This window comes from Pectinophora gossypiella, chromosome 21 (genome assembly GCF_024362695.1).
Source record: "Pectinophora gossypiella chromosome 21, ilPecGoss1.1, whole genome shotgun sequence".
Classification (NCBI taxonomy): Eukaryota; Metazoa; Arthropoda; class Insecta; order Lepidoptera; family Gelechiidae; genus Pectinophora; species Pectinophora gossypiella.
The window spans coordinates 6,427,166-6,448,137 of record NC_065424.1 but is presented as its reverse complement, the minus strand read 5'-3'; the positions used below and the strand labels follow the sequence as shown (position 1 = coordinate 6,448,137).

The 20,972-nt window shown below is 41.4% G+C and overlaps 1 protein-coding gene across 1 annotated transcript in view; it reads right to left on the bottom strand.

Annotated features, from left to right (window-relative positions):
* LOC126376523 (uncharacterized) overlaps positions 1-20,972 on the bottom strand; it is a 147,224-nt gene that overhangs the window by 34,011 nt on the left and 92,241 nt on the right. The window contains exons 2-3 of the mRNA XM_050023972.1: positions 18,756-19,473; positions 9,738-9,984 (exon numbers count right to left, since the gene is read on the bottom strand). Of these exons, the coding sequence (XP_049879929.1) occupies positions 9,738-9,984; positions 18,756-19,473 (965 nt within the window). The remainder of the gene's footprint in view (positions 1-9,737; positions 9,985-18,755; positions 19,474-20,972) is intronic.

Here is a 20,972-nt window from a genome sequence, read left to right as displayed (position 1 = left end):
GGCATACTAAAGTAAGAGGTGTTCACCCCCGCGAAAGTACTAATAACCTAACCTAAAGAAAATAAATAAATTAGAACATCTACTTGATTTTGATTGCATTAAAAAAGATGGTAAGTGTTTTCCTTGTCGGAAATATTTGATTAAGATTTCGAATTATTGCTGTTCGTGTTGTTTGATTTACATTAATAGTTTTTATAATTGGTCATTTTTATTATACATTTTATATTTTCTGGAAATAATTAAAAAAAACATTAACTAAAATTTTCATCTCCTTATCGTGTGTGTTGTAAGGTGGAATACCAACTTCATCAACCCTGGTTGGCCCCAAAGGCTCCTGACATCGCTCATGTAACGATTACTCACTTAAATCAGTAAAGAGTAACCGGGACCAGCGGCTTAACGTGCCCTCCGAAGCACGGATCAAAAATTTTCATGAAAATTCCACTTGATATCACCTCAGAATTATTATTAAGGTCTGATCATCCCCTTTAGTATTCGTTACGATGTCACTAACACCCTGTATAGGTACCTACACCTTGTTAAAAGTTAACTAAACAGAATTTCTACGAAATTACCTCTTTCGCAATTTCACAGAATATCTTTCATAACGTTTTCTCTTTGATATCCTTCGTGTATTCTCCACGTGAAATCACATATTTCTCTCAAACATATTCATTTTAGTCGCATCAACTTGCATACTAGCTGGATACTTTAAAATTCTGTCTATGAGTGCAAGCCTTGGCCTAATAGTATATTTATGCGAGTTAATTTAGAGATCCGTGATCACGTTAAGCCGTTGGCCCCGGGTACTACTTACTGATGTAAGTAAGTAGTCGTTACATGAGCCACGTCAGAGACCTTTGGTGGCTCAATAGTAACCCTGACACCAGGGTTGATGAGGTTGGTACTCCACCTCACAACCCACACGATAGATCTCCTTTGTTAGTAGTTTTATTGTGTCTCTCTCTCTATTTAAGAGCTGCGCTCTTGTCGGTGGAGTAACCGCCACCGCCGCGCGGTTTTATTGTGTACAAATGAATAAATAAATAATGTTACTGCCTACTTACATCTTGTTAATGTAATAAACATACTTATTTGTAGTCAGTCGGCATAATATACGGTTCGTTAGACGCCATTTGCACTTCATGAGTTGCCAAAAACGTATTTGCTAGAAAATTGTGTGGTTAGGAACAGAGACGGAGAGTGTTCCGAATTAATTATATATTATATCGCTTAAAGCGATAAGGCCGCCATTTGCCATGTACTTATTTAAGAGTTTTTTTTTAATTTTTTTATTTTTATTTCAAATCCCGTGGGATCTCGAATTTGCAACGAAAATTTTGAGGGATGATTCAGGCCATGATTCTGAGTTGATATCAAGTGAAATTTTCCGTCGCAAAAATATCGATTGGAAAATAATTTAAAAATCACTATCATGAATTTTCCGACAGGAAAATCCACTTGATATCAACTCAGAATAATGGTCTGGATCATCCCCCTTAGTATTTGTTACGATGTCATTAACACCCTATCTACTTGTATAGAAAAAGTTTACAATTGAAAATAATCTAAAAAAAATATATGAATTTTGCGACGGAAAATTCCACTTGATAATTAACTCAGAATCACGATCTGAATCATCCCTCTCAGTATTCGTTAAGATGTCACTAAAGCCCTGTATAAAAACAGGGCCTTGAGCATGATCTTGAGGGCAGTCTCAGCTGAGATTAGTTTAGTAATACTACCCTAAAGTGAGTGAGGAGCTCGGTGGCGCAGCGGTAAACGCGCTCGGTCTGCGATTGTTGAAGTTAAGCAACTTTCGCAAAGGCCGGTCATAGGATGGGTGACCACAAAAAAGTTTTCATCTCGAGCTGCTCCGTGCTTCGGAAGGCACGTTAAGCCGTTGGTCGCGGCTGCATTAGCAGTCGTTAATAACCATCAATCCGCACTGGGCCCGCGTGATGGTTTAAGGCCCGATCTCCCTATCCATCCATAGGGATGGCCCGTGCCCCGGCAGTGGGGACGTTAATGGACTGATGATGATGACCCTAAAGTACGATCCCGAGGGGGTGAGGACGGCGTCTGATACGAATTGGTGCGGGGCGGGCAGTTACCGTTCTACATAGTATTACTCTTTATTCTATGGTCCGCGCCTAAATCCGTCTCTGGTTCGAAATAAGACTTCGGTTGACTACATCTATATTATTGATGTGTATTTTTCTAGACTTTCTTGTCACTGAATATTCAATTTTGTTTGTTGCGAAGCGAAATAAGCTTGGTTCTCAAACGGAGAGCGCAATTTCGAACTCCGGTACCAGACTTGCAGCAATGAGTTATTAATTTATCTTAAGTGCGGTTTTCACTTATACAGTTTGCTCGACCATTTTATAAGCGGCGATACGGCTCACCATCTATCACGGCGATCTAACAGAAAGCTCGGTAATGTGAGGGTACTTAGTTCATCTTATAGATAGTCGTGAGCTAATGTTATGTATTACCTTGTATTTTCTGTGCAATAAAGATGTTTGTGTTGTTATGTAACTGAATAAAATTAAATTCTAAAATAACCTATTCAAAGCCTCGCGTAATTGCTTTTCGAAGATCGTTTATTACCAAAAGACCCGATACAAACGAAAGGCGTAAACGACTCCATTTTGCAGACACAAAGTGTTGTTTGCCTAAGTATCATGCGTAAATTGCTATCTCACCGAAAACAAAAATGTTAAAAAAGCCAAGTTCGTAACAAGGCGAGAAAGAATTTTATAAAATAAATTACATAAACATAAACAGCCTATGTACGTTTCCGGCCAAGTAGTTAATGCCATCTGCGGCAAATCTACAATAAGTCACGTCAAAAAAAAAAAAAAAACCTATGTACGTCTCATTTCTGGGCATAGGCCTCCCCTCAATCAATTGGAGCATGGGGGTATGGAGCATACTCCACCACGCTGCTCTACTGCGAAATTTATAAATAAATTTAATTTAGTACCTGTCAAATCTTCAGGTTAGGTAAGTAGACTCTGTGAAAAAAAAGAGGGGATAATGCTAGGAAGATGATGATGATGATATATTTTTATTATATTAAATCGAAAATAATATTTTATTATAGGGAATCCTTTATCAAATTTTTCGTTTCGAACGTCATCCTTTGGGTTACTCTGTATAACTCACTGCCAGCGAACTTGGCTGATACGCTACCGTGTGCCTAAATCTATATCGTTGGATTGTCTACACGAGCGTGAAAGTTGGGTGGGTTGATGGGAGTGTCAATTGGTGGGATTAAATATATAACACTGTTGTTTGATTAGCGCTTAACAAGATTATTTGCCGCCTCTTTTTTTTGACGTGACTGATTTGCCGCAACTTATGCTACTTAATGGTTACCCTAAATAAGTTATGCAGATAGAAAGGTACATATGCAAACCCGCGCCGCGTTTTGTTTACGTAAAGTACATAATTTTAAACGAAACAGTTTTTATATAATGATAATTAATAAATTAACATCATCATCAATTTAAGAGCCACGCTCTTGTCGGTGTAGCATTTTCCATTCCAGTCTATCAAAGGCCAAGGGTCCTTAAGATCCCCTCCCCCTCCTTCTCCTTCCTTTCCCCCTCACGTTTATTTTGGGTTTCCTTTTGATTTCTTGAGGTTCTTATTCCTTAGTGTTTAAGACATATTTCCGGATATTAAAAAGTGAGTTTGATATGATTGTATTTAAATATAATATTCACTTAAGAAAAAAGCCGCACTGATGAAGAAAAAGATAACAGCCTCCGTGGTCTAGTGGTAACGCTCTAGCGTTAGGCTCACGATCTGGAGGTCCGGGTTCGATTCCCGATGGGGACATTGTCGAAATCACTTTGTGAGACTGTCCTTTGTTTGGTAAGGACTTTTCAGGCTTGAATCACCTGATTGTCCGAAAAAGTAAGATGATTCCGTGCTTCGGAGGGCACGTTAGACACCTCCACCAACCCGCAGTGGAGCAGCGTGGTGGAGTATGCTCCATACCCCCTCCGGTTGATTGAGGGGAGGCCTGTGCCCAGCAGTGGGACGTATATAGGCAGTTTATGATGAAGAAAAAATAACATACAATGCGTTCAATGTGTGACATAAAAATTTTTAACAAAAAAAAAACCGACTTCAAACGCAAAACTAAAAAGCAATAAATAAATTTACTTCGCACAAAGTAATTAGTACGTATTTTCAATTAGTTAATTAATTTATAATTCTGAAGCCGGTGCCAAGGAAATGCTACAACGAAGTACCGATTCATATATTTTTCAATACTGATTGTTTTGTAATTTTTTGTTTGACATTGTTTTGTAATTGCTTTGATATAGGTATTAAACAATATTGTGTGTACATAGTAATTTGATATTGTAGTAGGGTTGTTGTAGCATTTACTTGGCACCGACTTCAGAATTATAAATTAATTAACTAATTGAAAATACGTACTAATTACTTTGTGCGAAGTAAATTTATTTATTGCTTTTTAGTTTTGCGTTTGAAGTCGGTTTTTTTTTTGTTAAAAATTTTATTTTATTTTACGATTTTAAGTGATGGTTAGACCGAGCAAGGATGCAGACAGACAGATTTTCTGATTTATATTCATATATAATAATATAATATATTATTAGTAGTGATCACAATTATTATTGATGAACATGTTTACACACACACACTCACACACGCGCTAACGCACACGAGCACACGCGCACGTACACACGCACACACACAGATACACGCGCACACACACAGACACACGCACACACACACACACACACACACACACACGCGCGCGCGCGCACACACACGCACACACACACACACACATGTGTATGTGTACATACACACATGTGGTTGTCAGTGGAAGCTGCTATCATACACACTCACGCATACATATAGATACAGTAGATTTCGCGTGGTTCGCTCGCTGCTAAAGCAGCTCGCGTGTCCTGTTTATTCGAAACTGTCCCTCTTCGTATGGCGGCCATCTTGTTTTTCCGCCATTTTGTTTTTTTTCACCGGCGACAGAATTTGACCAAGATTTAAATGGGTGTCGTGGAAACAAACAAAATCCAGGTGCAATAGGTTTGCCAGACCGTAGGATGTCTCCCTGATTGGGAGCAGTTTTCAAAGATGACGTTCCGATCACACCCCTATACATCATTTTTACCCCCAAGACATTTTCTGGAAAAACAAAATTTTGTATGGCGGCCATCTTGTTTTTTCGCCATTTTGTATTTTTTTCACCGGCCATTAAATTCGACCAAGATTTAAATAGGTTTCGTGAAAGAAAAATTGGTTCAGGTGTGATAGTTTCGCCAGGCCGTAGGGTGTCACCCTGATGCGGAGCAGTTTTCGAAAATCGGGAAGAATTTCCATACTTAACATGACGATCCGATCACAACCCCGATATATATTTTATATCCCGAGACATTTTCTGAAAAAACAAAATTGTGTATGGCGGCCATCTTGTTTTTCCGCCATTTTGTTTTTTTTTTTTACGCGCTATGGAATTTGACCAAGATTTAAATAAGTGCTCTGAAAGAAATATTGGTTCACGTGCGATAGTTTTGCCAGGCCGTAGAGTATCTCTCTGATGCGGAGCAGTTTTTGGTGACCAGAAAGTATTTTCGTACTCTACATGACGTTTTGAGTAAGCGCCCCATACATTATTTTTACCCAAACGGGCTTCTTCCAAAATCGACAAAATTTTGTATGGCGGCCATCTTTTTTTTCCGCCATTTTGTTTTTTTGCACCGGCGATTGAATTTGATCAAGATTTAAATACGTTTCGTGAAAGAAAAATTGCTCCAGGTTGTATAGTTTTGCCAGGCCATAGGGTATCTCCCTGATGCTGACCAGTTTTCGAAGGTCGGGAAGTTTTCCCGAAGCCTAAAGATCGATCCGATCAATATGACTTTACAAACGCACTAGTCGCTCCTACGATTTTTGAAAATTCCCCTCGATTTCTCTGGTCTTCCATCATCAGATCCTGACTTCCTTGACATGGGACCCCCTTGGGTATATCTCCTTTCAAACAAAAAAAGAATTATCAAAATCGGTTCATATACGACGAAGATATGCCCGAACAAACATACTCCTCCTTTTTTGAAGTCGGTAAAAATGCGTTCAGCTGCCTATCTTCCCGCGCATGTCGTAAAAGGCGACAAAGGGACAGCGTCCTGTCGAACATGATGGCTCATCTGTAAGAGCGACAGGCTGATCACCTATCATCATACGGTTTATCATTATCCACCTTAGGACTATGTATCAAAAGTGGCTGCAAATAGTTTCTTGATTATTCGTAGTTCTGCCCACCCCTTCGGGGAATATGGGCGTGAGTTTATATATGTATGTAAGAAAAAAGAACAAGTCGTTAAACAAAAATGTATATAATGATTAAGTAAAAAAGAATCTCTTTTTTATAACGCAAAAGGTCTTTGAGAAGATAATACGCTCGCCTCCTTGTCTGGCGTCCTAACTTTTTTATTTCATGAACAATTGACCATTCTTTTCGCAATTAGGTTCTTATTTTATTTTTTAGAGAGAAAAGGGTGTTGTTAGGTTAATATTCTTGTTACATACATACATAGATACATAAACTCACGCCCGTAATCTCTAATGGGGTGGGCAGAGCCACAAGTAATCAAAGACAACTTGCAGCCACTGTTGATACGATGTCGTAAGCTGGATATAATAAACCTTATGGTGAGGAGGAGCTCGGTAGCGCAGCGGTTAACGCGCTCGGTCTGCGATTGTTGAAGTTAAGCAACTTTCGCAAAGGTCGGTCATAGGATGGGTGACCACAAAAAAAAGTTTTCATTTCGAGCTCCTCCGTGCTTCGGAAGGCACGTTAAGCCGTTGGTCCCGGCTGCATTAGCAGTCGTTAATATCCATCAATCCGCACTGGACCCGCGTGATGGGTTAAGGCCCGATCTCTCTATCCATCCATAGGGAAGGTCCGTGCCCCAGCAGTGGGGACGTTAATGGGCTAATGATGATGGTGATAAGAGATCAGCCTATCGCCCATGACATTAGTCCATCATGTTAGAGGACACAATCCCTCTGTCGGATTTTACGACATGCCCGGGAAGACAAGCAGCTGAACGTGTTTTATGTTTTTCATTTGCTCCCAGGACCGCATAGAATATTCCTGTTACACTGTAGTTTATGGAATTATGAGACAGAATGGAGAATTCCACTTGAAATATACTCAGAATCATGAGCTGAAACATCTCCCTCAGTATTCAGTACGGTGTCATTAACACCCTAACAACTGCCTCCGTGGTCCAGTGGTTGAGCGTTGTGCTCACGATCCGGAGGTCCCGGGTTCGAATCCTGGTGGGGACAAATCACAAAAATCACTTTCTTGATCCCTAGTTTGGTTAGGACATTACAGGCTGATCACCTACTTGTCCAAAAATTAAGATGATCCGTGCTTCGGAAGGCACGTTAAGCCGTTGATCCCGGTTATTACCTACTGATGTTAGTAGTCGTTACATGAGTCATGTCAGGGGCCTATGGCGGCTCAGTAATAACCCTGACACCAGGGTTGATGGGGTTGGTAACCTCACAATCCACACGATAGAAGAAGATTAACACCCTGTTTTGCATTACGCCTGTATCCACGATAGGGTAGACAGGGATTTATGGTACATTTTTTTTTTTTTTTTGTTTTTTTTTTTTTTTTTTTTTTTACGTGACTTATTTTAGATTTGCCGCAGATGGCATTAACTACTTGGCCGGACAAATGGGGAGCGCTGAAGGCTCTCACCCGGAAATTTATGGTACACCCACTTCTCGCCAGCTATGTTTTAAAGTCTCACGTAATAGGGGGCGATCCCAGTACATAAATCCTGGAAACTACGTGATATCAATTATCTATAAACAGAATCAGAATTAGAAACAATTATTCAACGTAATTATCACGGATAAACCTTGTTGAAGGTCAATATAACATTTTTGAATTTACGTAATTTCGCAAGGTGTTATCTTCAGGACCCCGATACCGATACCGACCCCGCCGGCGTGGTCGACGATTTCCCTCATTCAGCGCTTATCGCTATCGACCCACTAGGGTCGATTAATTCTCTCAAATATTTTTCCTCTCAGACGACGCCCTGAGCCGAGGTTCGCGCCCAACTGGGCACCCTCAGGCCTGTTGTCTTAAACGTTGTACCGGGTGAGAGCCTTCAGCGCTCCCCATTTGTCCGGCCAAGTAGTTAATGCCATCTGCGGCAAATCTACAATAAGTCACGTCAAAAAAAAAAAAAAAAAAAAAGCAAGGTGTTATGGCTGAGGAGGAGAAATGACAAGAAACAGCAACAGCAACACATATTTTAAAAACCAATGAGGGTATACATTACAAGTTATTTAATAACTAGAGGAACACATTCAGTACCAGACATTTTTATTATTTAAGTAGTCATTAATCTTATAATAAGCTTTTTTACATAAAGTAAGTTTATGAGCTTTAAATTTATTTTATAATATAATCTGGTATTTTATTGTAAACATTCTTCTCTTCTATCGTGTGGGTTGTGAGTTGGATGACCAACCTCATCAACCTTGGTGTCAGGGTTATTATTAAGCCGTCAAAGGCCCCAAACAAAAATTGAAAACATATTATTTATTTTTATTATTAAACATTAATTTTATCAATACTTAAAAAAATAAAAATAAAAACAACACAAATTTAATTTATAAAAAAAACATCTATTCTACAAAGTCTAATTCAGTGGTTTAGAGTAGGTACGAGCCAGGATTCCGTTCCGACCCGTGAAACTAATATGAAGTCACGCGTAAAGTGTAGCGCTAAGTATTCGAGCGATATATGAACCCAAAACATTTTATAGTATAACTTCCACTCGCTTAGCTTCTTTCATCATTAATAAATAACTTGCCGTAGTTATCGACCTAATTTTGAACTCCCTTACCTTGCGGTAACCCAATAATTCGACCCATAAACTTTCGAAAAACCTTCTAAGCCAACCCCTCTAAGTCCCGCGTAATATTAATGAGGACTATCTCATTTATTACGGGCGATTTTGAGCGGTAAATTCAAACATGTGGTAATGTAAATAACGATTCACATGCGTTTGTTTGATTTAAGGAATCGCGCGGCAAAACGCTGCTTTATTAGTATTTCGAGGTTTTGATATATTTGATCAATATGACATGTCTTTGGATATTGACCCCGCCGGCGCCGGCGTGTCGATGATTTCCCTCATTCAGCGCTTATCGCTATCGGCCCACTAGGGTTGATTAATTCTTTCGGATTACGCCCTATTATCTATTCTCTTAAATTTTGTACCGAGTGAGAGCTCTCTGCGCTCCCCATTTGTCCAGCTAATATGTCATGTCAAAAAATCGAAGAACAAGAAGAAGCGGACACGAATTATTAGAAGTGAAGTAACAGTGTTAAGAGCAGTTTAGTTTAGTGTCGAATGTAGTGTTAGTGCAGTGATTTTTGTAGAGTACAAGTGTCGCGTAAAGTGTGAGATGGAGTGAAGTGTCGATAACGGAGGTAAACCGCGTAACTCTGTGCTAGTGCTGTAGTGCCGTGTGCGGTGGGAATAAATTCATTTTTCAATGGACTTTGTGAGTTTCCTTCTAATCCCGAAACCCACTTCCGTAACAATATGTACCTTAAGGTGTTAAGTAAGCAACCAATTAGTGCAAACTAGATCATGTGGCCCACACGATTAGAATATAATTTAAAGACTTACCTCTTGTCAAATTCATGTAGATCTTCAGAAGTAAACTGGCTGGTGACATCCAAGAGCTGCTGTATGTGGTCGCTGCAGACCCTGCTTTTCCTCCTAGCCCCGTCTTCTCCCTCTCTGAGGAGGATAGTGGAGCACCCTCCATAGTCCAGGGATAGAGAGGGTTGCTGCACCACTATGGTTGTTCGACCCGCCGGGATGGTGGTTGACGCTGAGTCCAGAGGGTTTGCTGTCACGTGGACTTGAGCTGCTGTGGGGGAATAGAGTATTCAGTTAGTTCTTTTTGGAGTAAAATGAGGCAAAGGAGCAGATGAGGAGGTGATGATGATGAATAAACTATATTTAAATGACAATGGGCACTTTTGTATGAAACTTGGTCCAAGAACCTCCACTGATGAGACTTATATGTAATGAAAGCTTATGCTTTCCCTATGATTCTGGCAAAGTTCTATCAGATTCTGTCCCGGGGTTCTTTTTTTACGGCCATGTTTGTCCTGGCTAAAAATGTGATAAAATACAGTAGGAGCTAAAATCGACTCAAGATTTGTTGCTGGATAACTAAGTCTACATAAATAATTATGTATCATATTGTATATCATTTTAAAGAGGATCTTTTCCAGAATCCGAAACATAAAAAAAAAACAAAAAAAAATCTTTATGTAAGCGAATTATAGTCAATTTATATCTGCAGCGCCATTGTTTCTCGGTAGCTAAGTTCAAGTTGTGAAAGAAAATATACTACATTTCCGTCCTCCCGCATTCTAATCATGTTACGTCTGTTGGATTATAATGACTAGCCTTTGAGTACGTTATCTTGCAATAGGTCCATAGCTTACGCGGCCTCTATCGGAATGGTATCTATTTTATTTCTTGTTGTTGTCACTTGTCAGGTTAAGAATGCAATATCAGAAGAAGGAAAAAATGATTGGGCTCCTTTGGAAAGGTTGGAAGGCGCGAAACTCATACGTAGCTGCTGAGAAAAATGGTGCTACGGACGTGAGTTGGCTAAAAGTCGTTTACATAATGCATTTCTTTTATTTATGTTTCTGATTCTGATAACCTTCCCCTTTAAAATTGATATACATTATGATATATAAAAAGGATGTAAGGGGCTCCAAACGACACCTTTCGGAGCCCAAGCCAACCTCGCCTGCACGCGGTACATCCTGCTATTCAACGAAAGAGGCTCTGGCGACCCACCAACACGCACTGGACCAGCGCGGTGGGCTTATGGTCCAAACCCCCCCAACATCCCCTACACACGAGAAACGGCACCCAGTCCCCGGCAGCCCCGTTGTCCGTGGCTACGGTAGCGGCTACGGTAACGGCGGGGCAGGGGGTGCGAAGAATCTCCGGGCTGGATTCGGCTACCACCAACGACGACTGTACCTGGCAACATATAACACGTGCACACTGAGGACCGACGAGAAGCTTACCGAGTTGGAAGAATCTATCAGCAAGTTACACTGGGATGTCATGGGGTTGTCTGAAGTCCGAAGAAAGGGCGAGGACACGATAACTCTGGGCTCCGGTAACTTGCTGTACTTCCGGGAGGGCGAGCAATTGTCCATGGGTGGTGTCGGGTTTATCGTCCACAAGTCCCTAATCAACAACGTGTTGACCATCGGTAGTGTTTCGAGCAGGGTAGCGTACCTGGTACTCAGAATATCATCGCGATATTCGCTGACTGTCATCCAGGTATACGCTCCGACCTCGGGACACCATGATGACGAAGTGGAGACTATGTATGAGGAGATTTCTAAAGCCATGCATAGCCATAAAAGCCACTACACGATTGTGATGGGGGACTTTAATGCACAGTTGGGGAAACGTTGCGGTAACGAGCTGAGAGTGGGGCAATTTGGATTTGGGGTCCGGAACACCAGAGGCGGGATGCTTGCGGACTTTATGGAGAGGGAGAACCTCTATATGATGAACTCCTTCTTCAGGAAGCCCGCGACCCGCAAATGGACCTGGATGAGTCTCAGTGGCAGGTATAAAAATGAGATCGATTTTATCATGTCGACGAAAAAGCACATATTCGATGATGTCTCTGTGATCAATGCCGTTAAGACGGGAAGCGATCACCGCATGGTAAGAGGCACATTGAATATCAATATCAAGCTAGAAAGATCGCGACTGATAAAATCCACGCTCCGACCGGCGCCAGCCCAAATCCAAAACCCCGAGCGCTTTCAGCTCGAGCTTCAAAACCGCTTCGAGTACCTTGAGAACTGCGCAGACGTGGACGATATAAACGACCTGATGGTGGATGCTGTCCGTACGGTAGGTTCTAAACACTTTAGAACCCGCCGTACCAAAACGCAGAAACTCTCCGCACACACACTCGAACTCATGGATAAGAGACACGAAATGAGGCTGCAGGACTCAGCGGATGTCTTACGTTATAGACAACTTAATAGACAGATCTCGAAGTCTTTGACGAGCGACCTTCGCCAATTTAATACTAAACGTATTAAAGAGGCTATAGAGCGGAACAAGGGCTCCAAGGTGTTCGCAAAAGACCTGTCTATTGGGCAAAGTCAACTAGCGAGACTGAAAACTGAGGACGGCAGAATCATTTCGTTGACTCCCGAAATCCTGAGGGAGATTGAGAGTTTCTATAGACAGCTATATTCCACGAAAACATCAGGCGAAAGCATGGCTCGAGACCCTCGAGCCAAGCTTACCCGACACTACACTGAAGATATCCCGGACGTCAGCCTGTACGAGATTAGGATGGCCCTCAAACAACTCAAAAACAACAAAGCGGCAGGAGATGACGAAATCACAGCAGAACTTCTGAGAGCGGGCGGAACGCCAATACTTAAAGTCCTCCAAAGGCTCTTTAATTCCGTCATATTTCAGGGCAAAACGCCGAGGGCATGGAGCGGAAGCGAAGTGATCTTGTTCTTCAAGAAAGGTGATAAAGCCCTACTGAAGAACTACAGACCTATCTCGCTTCTGAGCCATGTCTACAAGTTGTTTTCGAGGGTCATTACGAATCGTCTCGCTTGCAGGTTTGACGACTTCCAGCCTCCCGAACAAGCCGGTTTCCGAAAAGGCTTTAGCACCATAGACCACATCCATACGCTGCGGCAGGTTATACAGAAGACCGAAGAGTATAATCTGCCACTTTGCTTGGCGTTTGTGGACTATGAGAAAGCCTTTGATTCGATCGAGACCTGGGATCGTGCTGCAGTCTCTCCAAGTGGACCATAGGTACATCGAAGTGCTAAGGGACCTCTACCAAAATGCCACTATGTCAGTTCGAGTACAGAACCAGAGCTCTAATCCGATCCAACTGCAGCGAGGAGTGAGACAGGGAGATGTCATCTCTCCGAAACTGTTCACTGCTGCATTGGAGGATATTTTTAAGCTTCTGGACTGGAAAGGATTTGGCATCAACATCAACGGCGAGTACCTGACGCACCTTCGATTTGCCGATGATATAGTCCTAATGGCTGAGACCCTGGAAGACCTGAACACCATGCTCGAGCATCTCAGTAACGCATCCCAACGAGTGGGTCTTAGCATGAACATGGCAAAGACAAAAATTATGTCCAACGACCATGTCGCACCCACTCCAATTCAGGTTGGGAACGTTACACTCGAAGTTGTAGACCAGTACATTTACCTAGGACAAATAATCCAGTTAGGTAAGTCCAACTTCGAGAAAGAGATCTCTCGTCGAATCCAACTCGGATGGGCAGCGTTCGGGAAGCTGCGGAATATCTTCTCGTTCAAAATACCTCAGTGCCTCAAGACGAAAGTCTTTGACCAGTGCGTGTTGCCAGTGATGACCTACGGCAGTGAGACGTGGCCGCTTACTATGTCTCGTGAGGAGGCTCGGTGTCGCTCAGCGGGCAATGGAGAGAGCTATGCTCGGTATTTCCCTGCTGGATCGAATCAGAAATGAGGAGATAACTAAAGTCACCGACATAGCTCGAAGAATTGCAAAGCTGAAGTGGCAGTGGGCAGGACACATAGCGAGGAGAACCGATGGCCGATGGGGCGGAAAGGTTCTGGAGTGGCGACCACGTGTCGGACGACGCTCAGTGGGTAGGCCCGCTACAAGGTGGACCGACGATCTGGTGAAGGTCGCGGGAAGCCGCTGGATGCGGGCAGCGCAGGACCGATCGTCGTGGAGATCCTTGGGGGAGGCCTATGCCCAGCAGTGGGCGTCATACGGCTGATGATGATGATGATGATGATATATAATTATGTATATAGACTTAGTTAAATAGTTTTTCGACAACAAATCCTAAGGTGATTTTACAGTCCACTACTGTACACTCAGGACAAACATGGCCGTAAAAAATCCCTAGGACAGAGTTTGATAGAACTTTGCCAGAATCATAGGACAAGTATAAGCTATCATTACATGCAAGTCTCACCAGTGGAGGTTCTTGGACCAAGTTCCAAGTTGCTGATAAGCTTATATGCAATATCGTAATGACTTGCTAATGATGACGATTTCTTGCAATAGGCAATAGCTTAGGCGGTCTCTATCGGAGAGGTGTCTATTTATTTTTCTTGTTATTATCACTCAGATGAAATTCAGGAAGCAATATAAAAAAAATCGGTAAGATACTTTTGGAAGGGGTAAAAGGCATGAAACTTGAACTTAGCTACCGAGAAACAATGGCGCTGCAGATATAAAAGCGACTATAATTCGCTTACATAAAGATTTTTTTTTGTTTTTTTTTTATGTTTCGGATTCTGGAAAAGATCCTCTTTAAAATGATATACAATATGATACATAATTATTTATGTAGACTTAGTTATCCAGCAACAAATCTTGAGCCGATTTTAGCTCCCACTGTATTTTATCACATTTTTAGCCAGGACAAACATGGCCGTAAAAAAAGAACCCCGGGACAGAATCTGATAGAACTTTGCCAGAATCATAGGGAAAGCATAAGCTTTCATTACATATAAGTCTCATCAGTGGAGGTTCTTGGACCAGATTCGCCCATTCTCCTTTCATGTGCCACATTGACGAGGTGGTCATTGTCGCCAAGGGACATTTGCATATATACATCAATGTTTGCATCACTTACCGCCTTTTTACAAAACAAAGATTCAAGATAATAGGTGCCCACCAGAGGGTCCAAAAAGTCCATATTCAAGCAATTCAATTAAAACACAATATTTCAATTTTTCCATTTGCGCATATAAATGTCAAATGGCAATATTGGTTTTTAGATGAATTGTTTTAATGTGACCTTTCGACGGGGAAGCAGCAAATACTCCTTCCTATCTTAAATTTTTAAACAAATCGACTTTTAGACTTAAGTAGTTCGTTGCAAAATTTAATTTTACGTTGGTTGGCAAGATCTCTTATGTACATAATTAGGTATATTGCCCACTTTTAGGGCGATTTTCGATGAATAGAAATTTCTCTTAAAATAATAATATCTTATTATGTTGCAATATTTTTTATAAAAGTATCTTCTGCAGAAATAAATACCTCCTATCTCGTGTTTTTTTAATAGATAATAGCTCCACCTTCAGAATCAAGCGTGTGTGTTTTTGTTTGTTGGAAGATGATGGAGGTTGATGGATGATGATGGGCAACGGGCATGTCACGAATGTGTCTTTGTTTCAAAAATAAGAGATGATGGACTTAGGATCTCCTACTTTTTGGGATGATTCGTCCACTGACACTTTTCAATATTAAATATTATTTTCCGGAGCGTGTAGCTCGAAAACGGGCGAAATTAAACAAGGTTGTAGACAATTTAATGTGCTTTAATTTAGTATAAAAGTTATTTTCTCTAGGACGCGTCGTTTTTGAGATATCAGCGAAAAACTTCAAATGGGTCCAGTGGTTTGCAAAAAGCCAGTTTTCTTCGCATTTATAATATAGATACGGTATTGATTTTCATCGCGCGTAAATTAGTACTCGTAGGTACTTGGCCGAATTTGAAAGGCCAGTAAAGTAGTCCAAAATAATATATTGCGCCAAATCTTGACCCTTAAGTCGCGTACTTGTCCCTACTGTGCCCCATTTTTTATAGGGTTCCGTATCAAAATCGCAAACAAAACCCTATTTTTGACACTCAATAATAATATAATATTATACACCACGTAAGGGGTCTCTACGTGTTGGTTTCGGTCCCACACACATTCCGGGGTACTTTAGGCGAGATATGGAAATGACATACAAATGAAAATACAGAGCATGATGCAGTTCATTATTCTGAGTTAATATCAAGTGGAATTTTCCATCGCAAAAGTGTACCATTGAAAATTTAAAAAAGTAAAAAGGAACGTAAAATTCCTTTTGATTAACTTAAATTAACTGATTATGGTCTGAATCATCCCCTTTAGTATTAACCCTGTATCTAATACCTATCTGAATTAAATGTTCTGATAAATTTTCTGCTGCATTTCTTTTTACTAGAAGGTACATTGTTGGACAGGTCCATATGTATTTTTTTTGTGACCTGGAAAGTGTTTTGAGTCTATTGAATCGAAGCCCTTGATACATTTTACCGTACAGACCCCGTTGTTTGTGACAGAACCCTCGGACATCGAGGCCGACTCGCACTTGCTCGGATTTTTGAACCTAGTTATGCTTTTCACGCATACTTGAGTTCAGTACTCTTGAATTGGCTTTTGAGGACTTCGTTCACTTAACCGTCAAAGGCAGGTCCGAAAATCCTTGAGACATATACTTCTCAGCAGGGAGCATAGAATATGGAATAATACTGCGTATAGAAGGGCAACTCTCAACCCCACCAGCGGCTGAGCTAGGTTTACCTCAACCCCTCGGTCTTACTTTAGTCTTCAATCGTAGGGTCAGACGTCACACACACAGATGCGCGTGCATACGTGGTTTTCACTATAAGGTGACGATATCGTAAACCCAGGCTATATGTCTTATCTAACATCATAGAATAAAGAATAATACTAAGTACGTATAGAATGGTAACCTTCGGCCCCGCACCAATTCGTATCGGGCGTCGAACCTCACCCCTTCTGGGGTCTTTAACAAAGTTACAACTTAGACAAATCAAATCAGACATAACACATGAATACAGTAAAATTTGGGCAGCTTTATTGCTCTAAAGCAGTGATTCCTAACGTAAGTATGGAAATGAGTTTACCCCTAATTTAAAATAATTAAAATCACACAAATTCGAACGAATATATATGTTTATTATGTAAGTAAGAAAATGCACGTTTAGGTAACTAGTAAAGTAATATATAAATCCCGGAGTTAACTAGTGTGAAGGTTGAAATTGCTTTGCGTTCGCCAGTTTGACAATATTAGGTTCGGTTTCACTCAACGCGCATCTCATGTCATGCTCTACGTTCAGACGGTTTCTGGCTGTTGTTTTTAATGTAACAAGAGTTATAATACTATTTCGTGCCATCCCGTGTTACCCCTCTAGAATCTCCGTTTTACCCCTGAGGGGGTAATTACCCCCAGGTTAGGAACCACTGCCCTGGAGCAATTTCTTCCAGGCAATCACTAACAGGAAACTAAATCTGATGCCTACTTCAAAACGGAAATGTTATGACTTCTCTGCCTACCCCGATACGCATGTGATTGTGAAAAGTATTTCCAACTAACAGACAACTTGCATGGCAGTTAAAATAGTTTATGAAAAATTGTTTTAAAAAATGGCAAAATGTTTTCAGTTGAACTTTTTATAAGCTTGTTAAAACCTCTACGCGACAGAATTGTTTCGAATATAAATAAAAATGCATTTCTCGGAAATGTGGGTTTTCACACGATGTTTTCCTTCACCGCTGAGCACGTGGTAATCATTTATGATCCAAACATGAATTCGAAAACAAATTCGACAATAATTGATTTAGGCCTGTGCTGGATTCAAACCTCCCACCTCAAAGTGAGAGGCAAGCGTTCTACCAACCGGGTTACCACGGCTTACTTTTATGTGCATCATAACAATCAATTTAAGAACCACGCTCTTGTCGGTGTAACATTCTCCATTCATGTCTATCAAGGGCCAATGACTTCGCTGTAAGACACGACGTTCGCCTTCTCTTTAATTTGTTCCTTGTAAGCTCTTCTTGGTCTTCCCCTTCCTCTCTTTCCTTCTATGATCCCTTTCATATTCAATAAGTTCGTCGTGTATTTTATATATGCAAATGTTAAATTACAATATTGCTTTTCGGATGAATCGCTCCAATCTGACCTTTGACTACTGGTCATAGATATTTTCTACCATTTCGCAGTTCCTAACACCGGCAGTAGACATTCTTTGATACACGAGTTCGCTGCTAGATATATTTATACTTTGGAGGTTATAGACTATTTTTAAACCTGGTTAATTCGGGTGTGGTGCGATATTTCTAGAGTTTTACAGCTTTTCCACTTTGAGTGTGATATTCTCGTATGGTAAGCAGTTTGGAGACCATTCGAATATAGTGGACTCCAAATAAATAACATCATCTCCCTAGCATTGTGCCGTTTTGTCACAGCGTCTGCTTACCTAACCTGAAGTTTTGACAGGACCGGTTTTTTACATAAGCGACTACCTGTCTGACCTTTCAACCCGCGAAGGGAAAACTAGCCACTTGTAAACTAGACATTTGTATGAGCTGTTGATACAGTACAACAGAATTACGGCGTTGATAGCGACTCGGGAAGTGACATACATAATATAAACAGCCTATATACGTCCCACTGCTGGGTACAGGCCTGCCCTCAATAAACCGAAGGGGGTATGGAGCACTGCACTACGCTGCTCCACATGGCACAGGTATTTTTACCTCCGGGACCAACGATTTCCCAAGCACAAAATCATCTTACATTTTCGGACAATCAGGTGATTCAAGCTAGAAATGACCTTACCAAACAAAGGACAGTCTCACAAAGTGATTTCGACAATATCCCCATCAGGAATCAAACCCGAATCCAGATCGTAAGCTCAACGTTCTAACCACAAGACCGCGGAGACTGTTGGCAAGTGAATTACTATGTAATTGTTTCATGATTCATTCATTCATTCATAATATACAAGCTTTAAAAGTGAAATTTACCAGTAGATTGTCTTCGTGACGACGGAGGAGGCACCGAATGCTGGTGTGCCGAAGACCGCCGTCGGTTCGTCGAGAACACTTCAGTGCCTTCCAACTGTCTTCTCAATTTGGCCACTTCATCTTTATAATACTCCTGCTTCTCTATCTTCTGCTTATTTTTCATCCTTGGCTCGCTCCCTCTCCTCTTCACAGGCTCAGGATCAAACTTAAAATGGGTCTCGTACTTGGACTGTGCAGCTTTCGGACTCTTAGGAGTTTCCAATTTTGGGTCAAAAGGAATCTGTATTGACGTTGAAGGACCACTGGTCTGGCTGACTTGCGTCTGTGTTTTGTTTCTCGGCTTCTCTTTCCTGTCTGGTTTCTCTTTTTTCGGGTCCGGTATGGGGACATCGAAGACGAACCTTGCAGGTCCAGGTCGAGGGGAGTCTATGACATCAGTGGCTGATTGGGGCTTGGTGTACGCTGGAGAATCAATCTCGCAGCTGTTCTGCGCTCGGTGGTAATGCGGGGGGGCTGTATTAGGGGGGTTGGATTGTGTATTGTGGTTTGAGACGGGGGGGTCGTCAAGGATGTTCGGCTGGGGTGGGGGGTCCGGCGGGTCAGGCTCTGCGTCCATTGAGTCATCGGTGCCTGTAATGGAAGTAAGGGCGGTGGCAGCTGAGTCCGTGCTGGTGTTGATCGTCTTGTCTGATGTTGTGCTGCTGCCCATAAGAACCACCTGAGGACAAGGGAAAACCTGTTAGCATCTTTCTTGGATATTATTACTTAAATTCTATCTGTCTACTCCAATCCAATCTCATCAGTCATCCCGTGATCATGGCACTTGCAACAGCGTCGAAATATCGGGAGTCTCATATCCCTGCTTTAAACGCGGTAAGAACCCGTTATTATGTGTTTTAATTCATCATCATCATCATCAGCCGTACGACGCCTACTGTGTTTTAATTATGATAATAAAACCTAAAACAAACATAAAACAATGTTTAGAAATTAAAGGCTTAGATATTTCGATAATACATACTTAGTTTACTAATCAAACAAGCCATTACAAACTCAGCAAAATTACCATCATTATTATATTAAGTCAATATTCGTATAATTAACTGCTTCAGTTGCTTTGTGAGACGTCTAAAATACCTATAATGCTGATAAAGGGATTTTATGATTTTCAATATTATGGACTTACATAACCATAGAATAAAGATATTACGTATAGAACGGCAACCCTCCGCCCCGAACCGATGAGGATAAAAAATGCCTATTTCTCCCATCAGGTGTCGCGACTGTTGAGTGTTCTTTAATTTTGACAGTTCTCCATACCATTGTTTTGGTTATAACCCTTTGCGCAGCGTTAAACTGCAAAATAATAGTGTTATACTTATTTATTCCTTAAAGATCGGACAGAAGAAAATATACAAAACGTATTTTCGGTAGATGTCACTAACACCTTGTATAGATTATCATAGGTTTATGATGCGAGTAGAAGTGGGAGAGTTGGAAGAGGAAGGCCTGGGCGTATTTATGACGATCATCATCATCAGCCCATTAACGTCCCCACTGCTGGGGCACGGGCCTTCCCTATGGATGGATAGGGAGATCGGGCCTTAAACCATCATGCGGGCCCAGTGCGGATTGATGGTTATTAACGACTGCTAATGCAGCCGGGACCAACGGCTTAACGTGCCTTCCGAAGCACGGAGGAGCTCGAGATGAAAACTTTCTTTTTGTGGTCACCCATCCTATGACCGGCCTTTGCGAAAGTTGCTTAACTTCAACAATCGCAGACCGAGCGCGTTTTACCGCTGCGCCACCGAGCTCCTCACCTCTCCTCATTTATGACGATCAGATCCAGGATATTTTAAAGAAAGACCAGGTCAAGAGTACTTACTCTAAACCGTCGAGCAAGTATGAAGACTCTGTCAAGGTAATAAGTGGAATTCCATGATCTCTGCCTCCCCCAACGGGAAATAACATACATACATAAACCCACGCCTATTTCCCACCAGAGTAAGCAGAGTTACAGAGCACCGGGGTAAACAGCGTGATCTTATGTAGACAAAGACCTTATTATGGAAAAAGTTCGTCGTTAAGTGTTCGCCGACGAACTAATTTCACAAAGAGGACTTTCTTCATAAAATAGCTCACGCCTATAACCTAATTGGGATAGTCCTCTAACATCGCAACATGAACTAAGCATAAGCACCCACGCCTCACTGA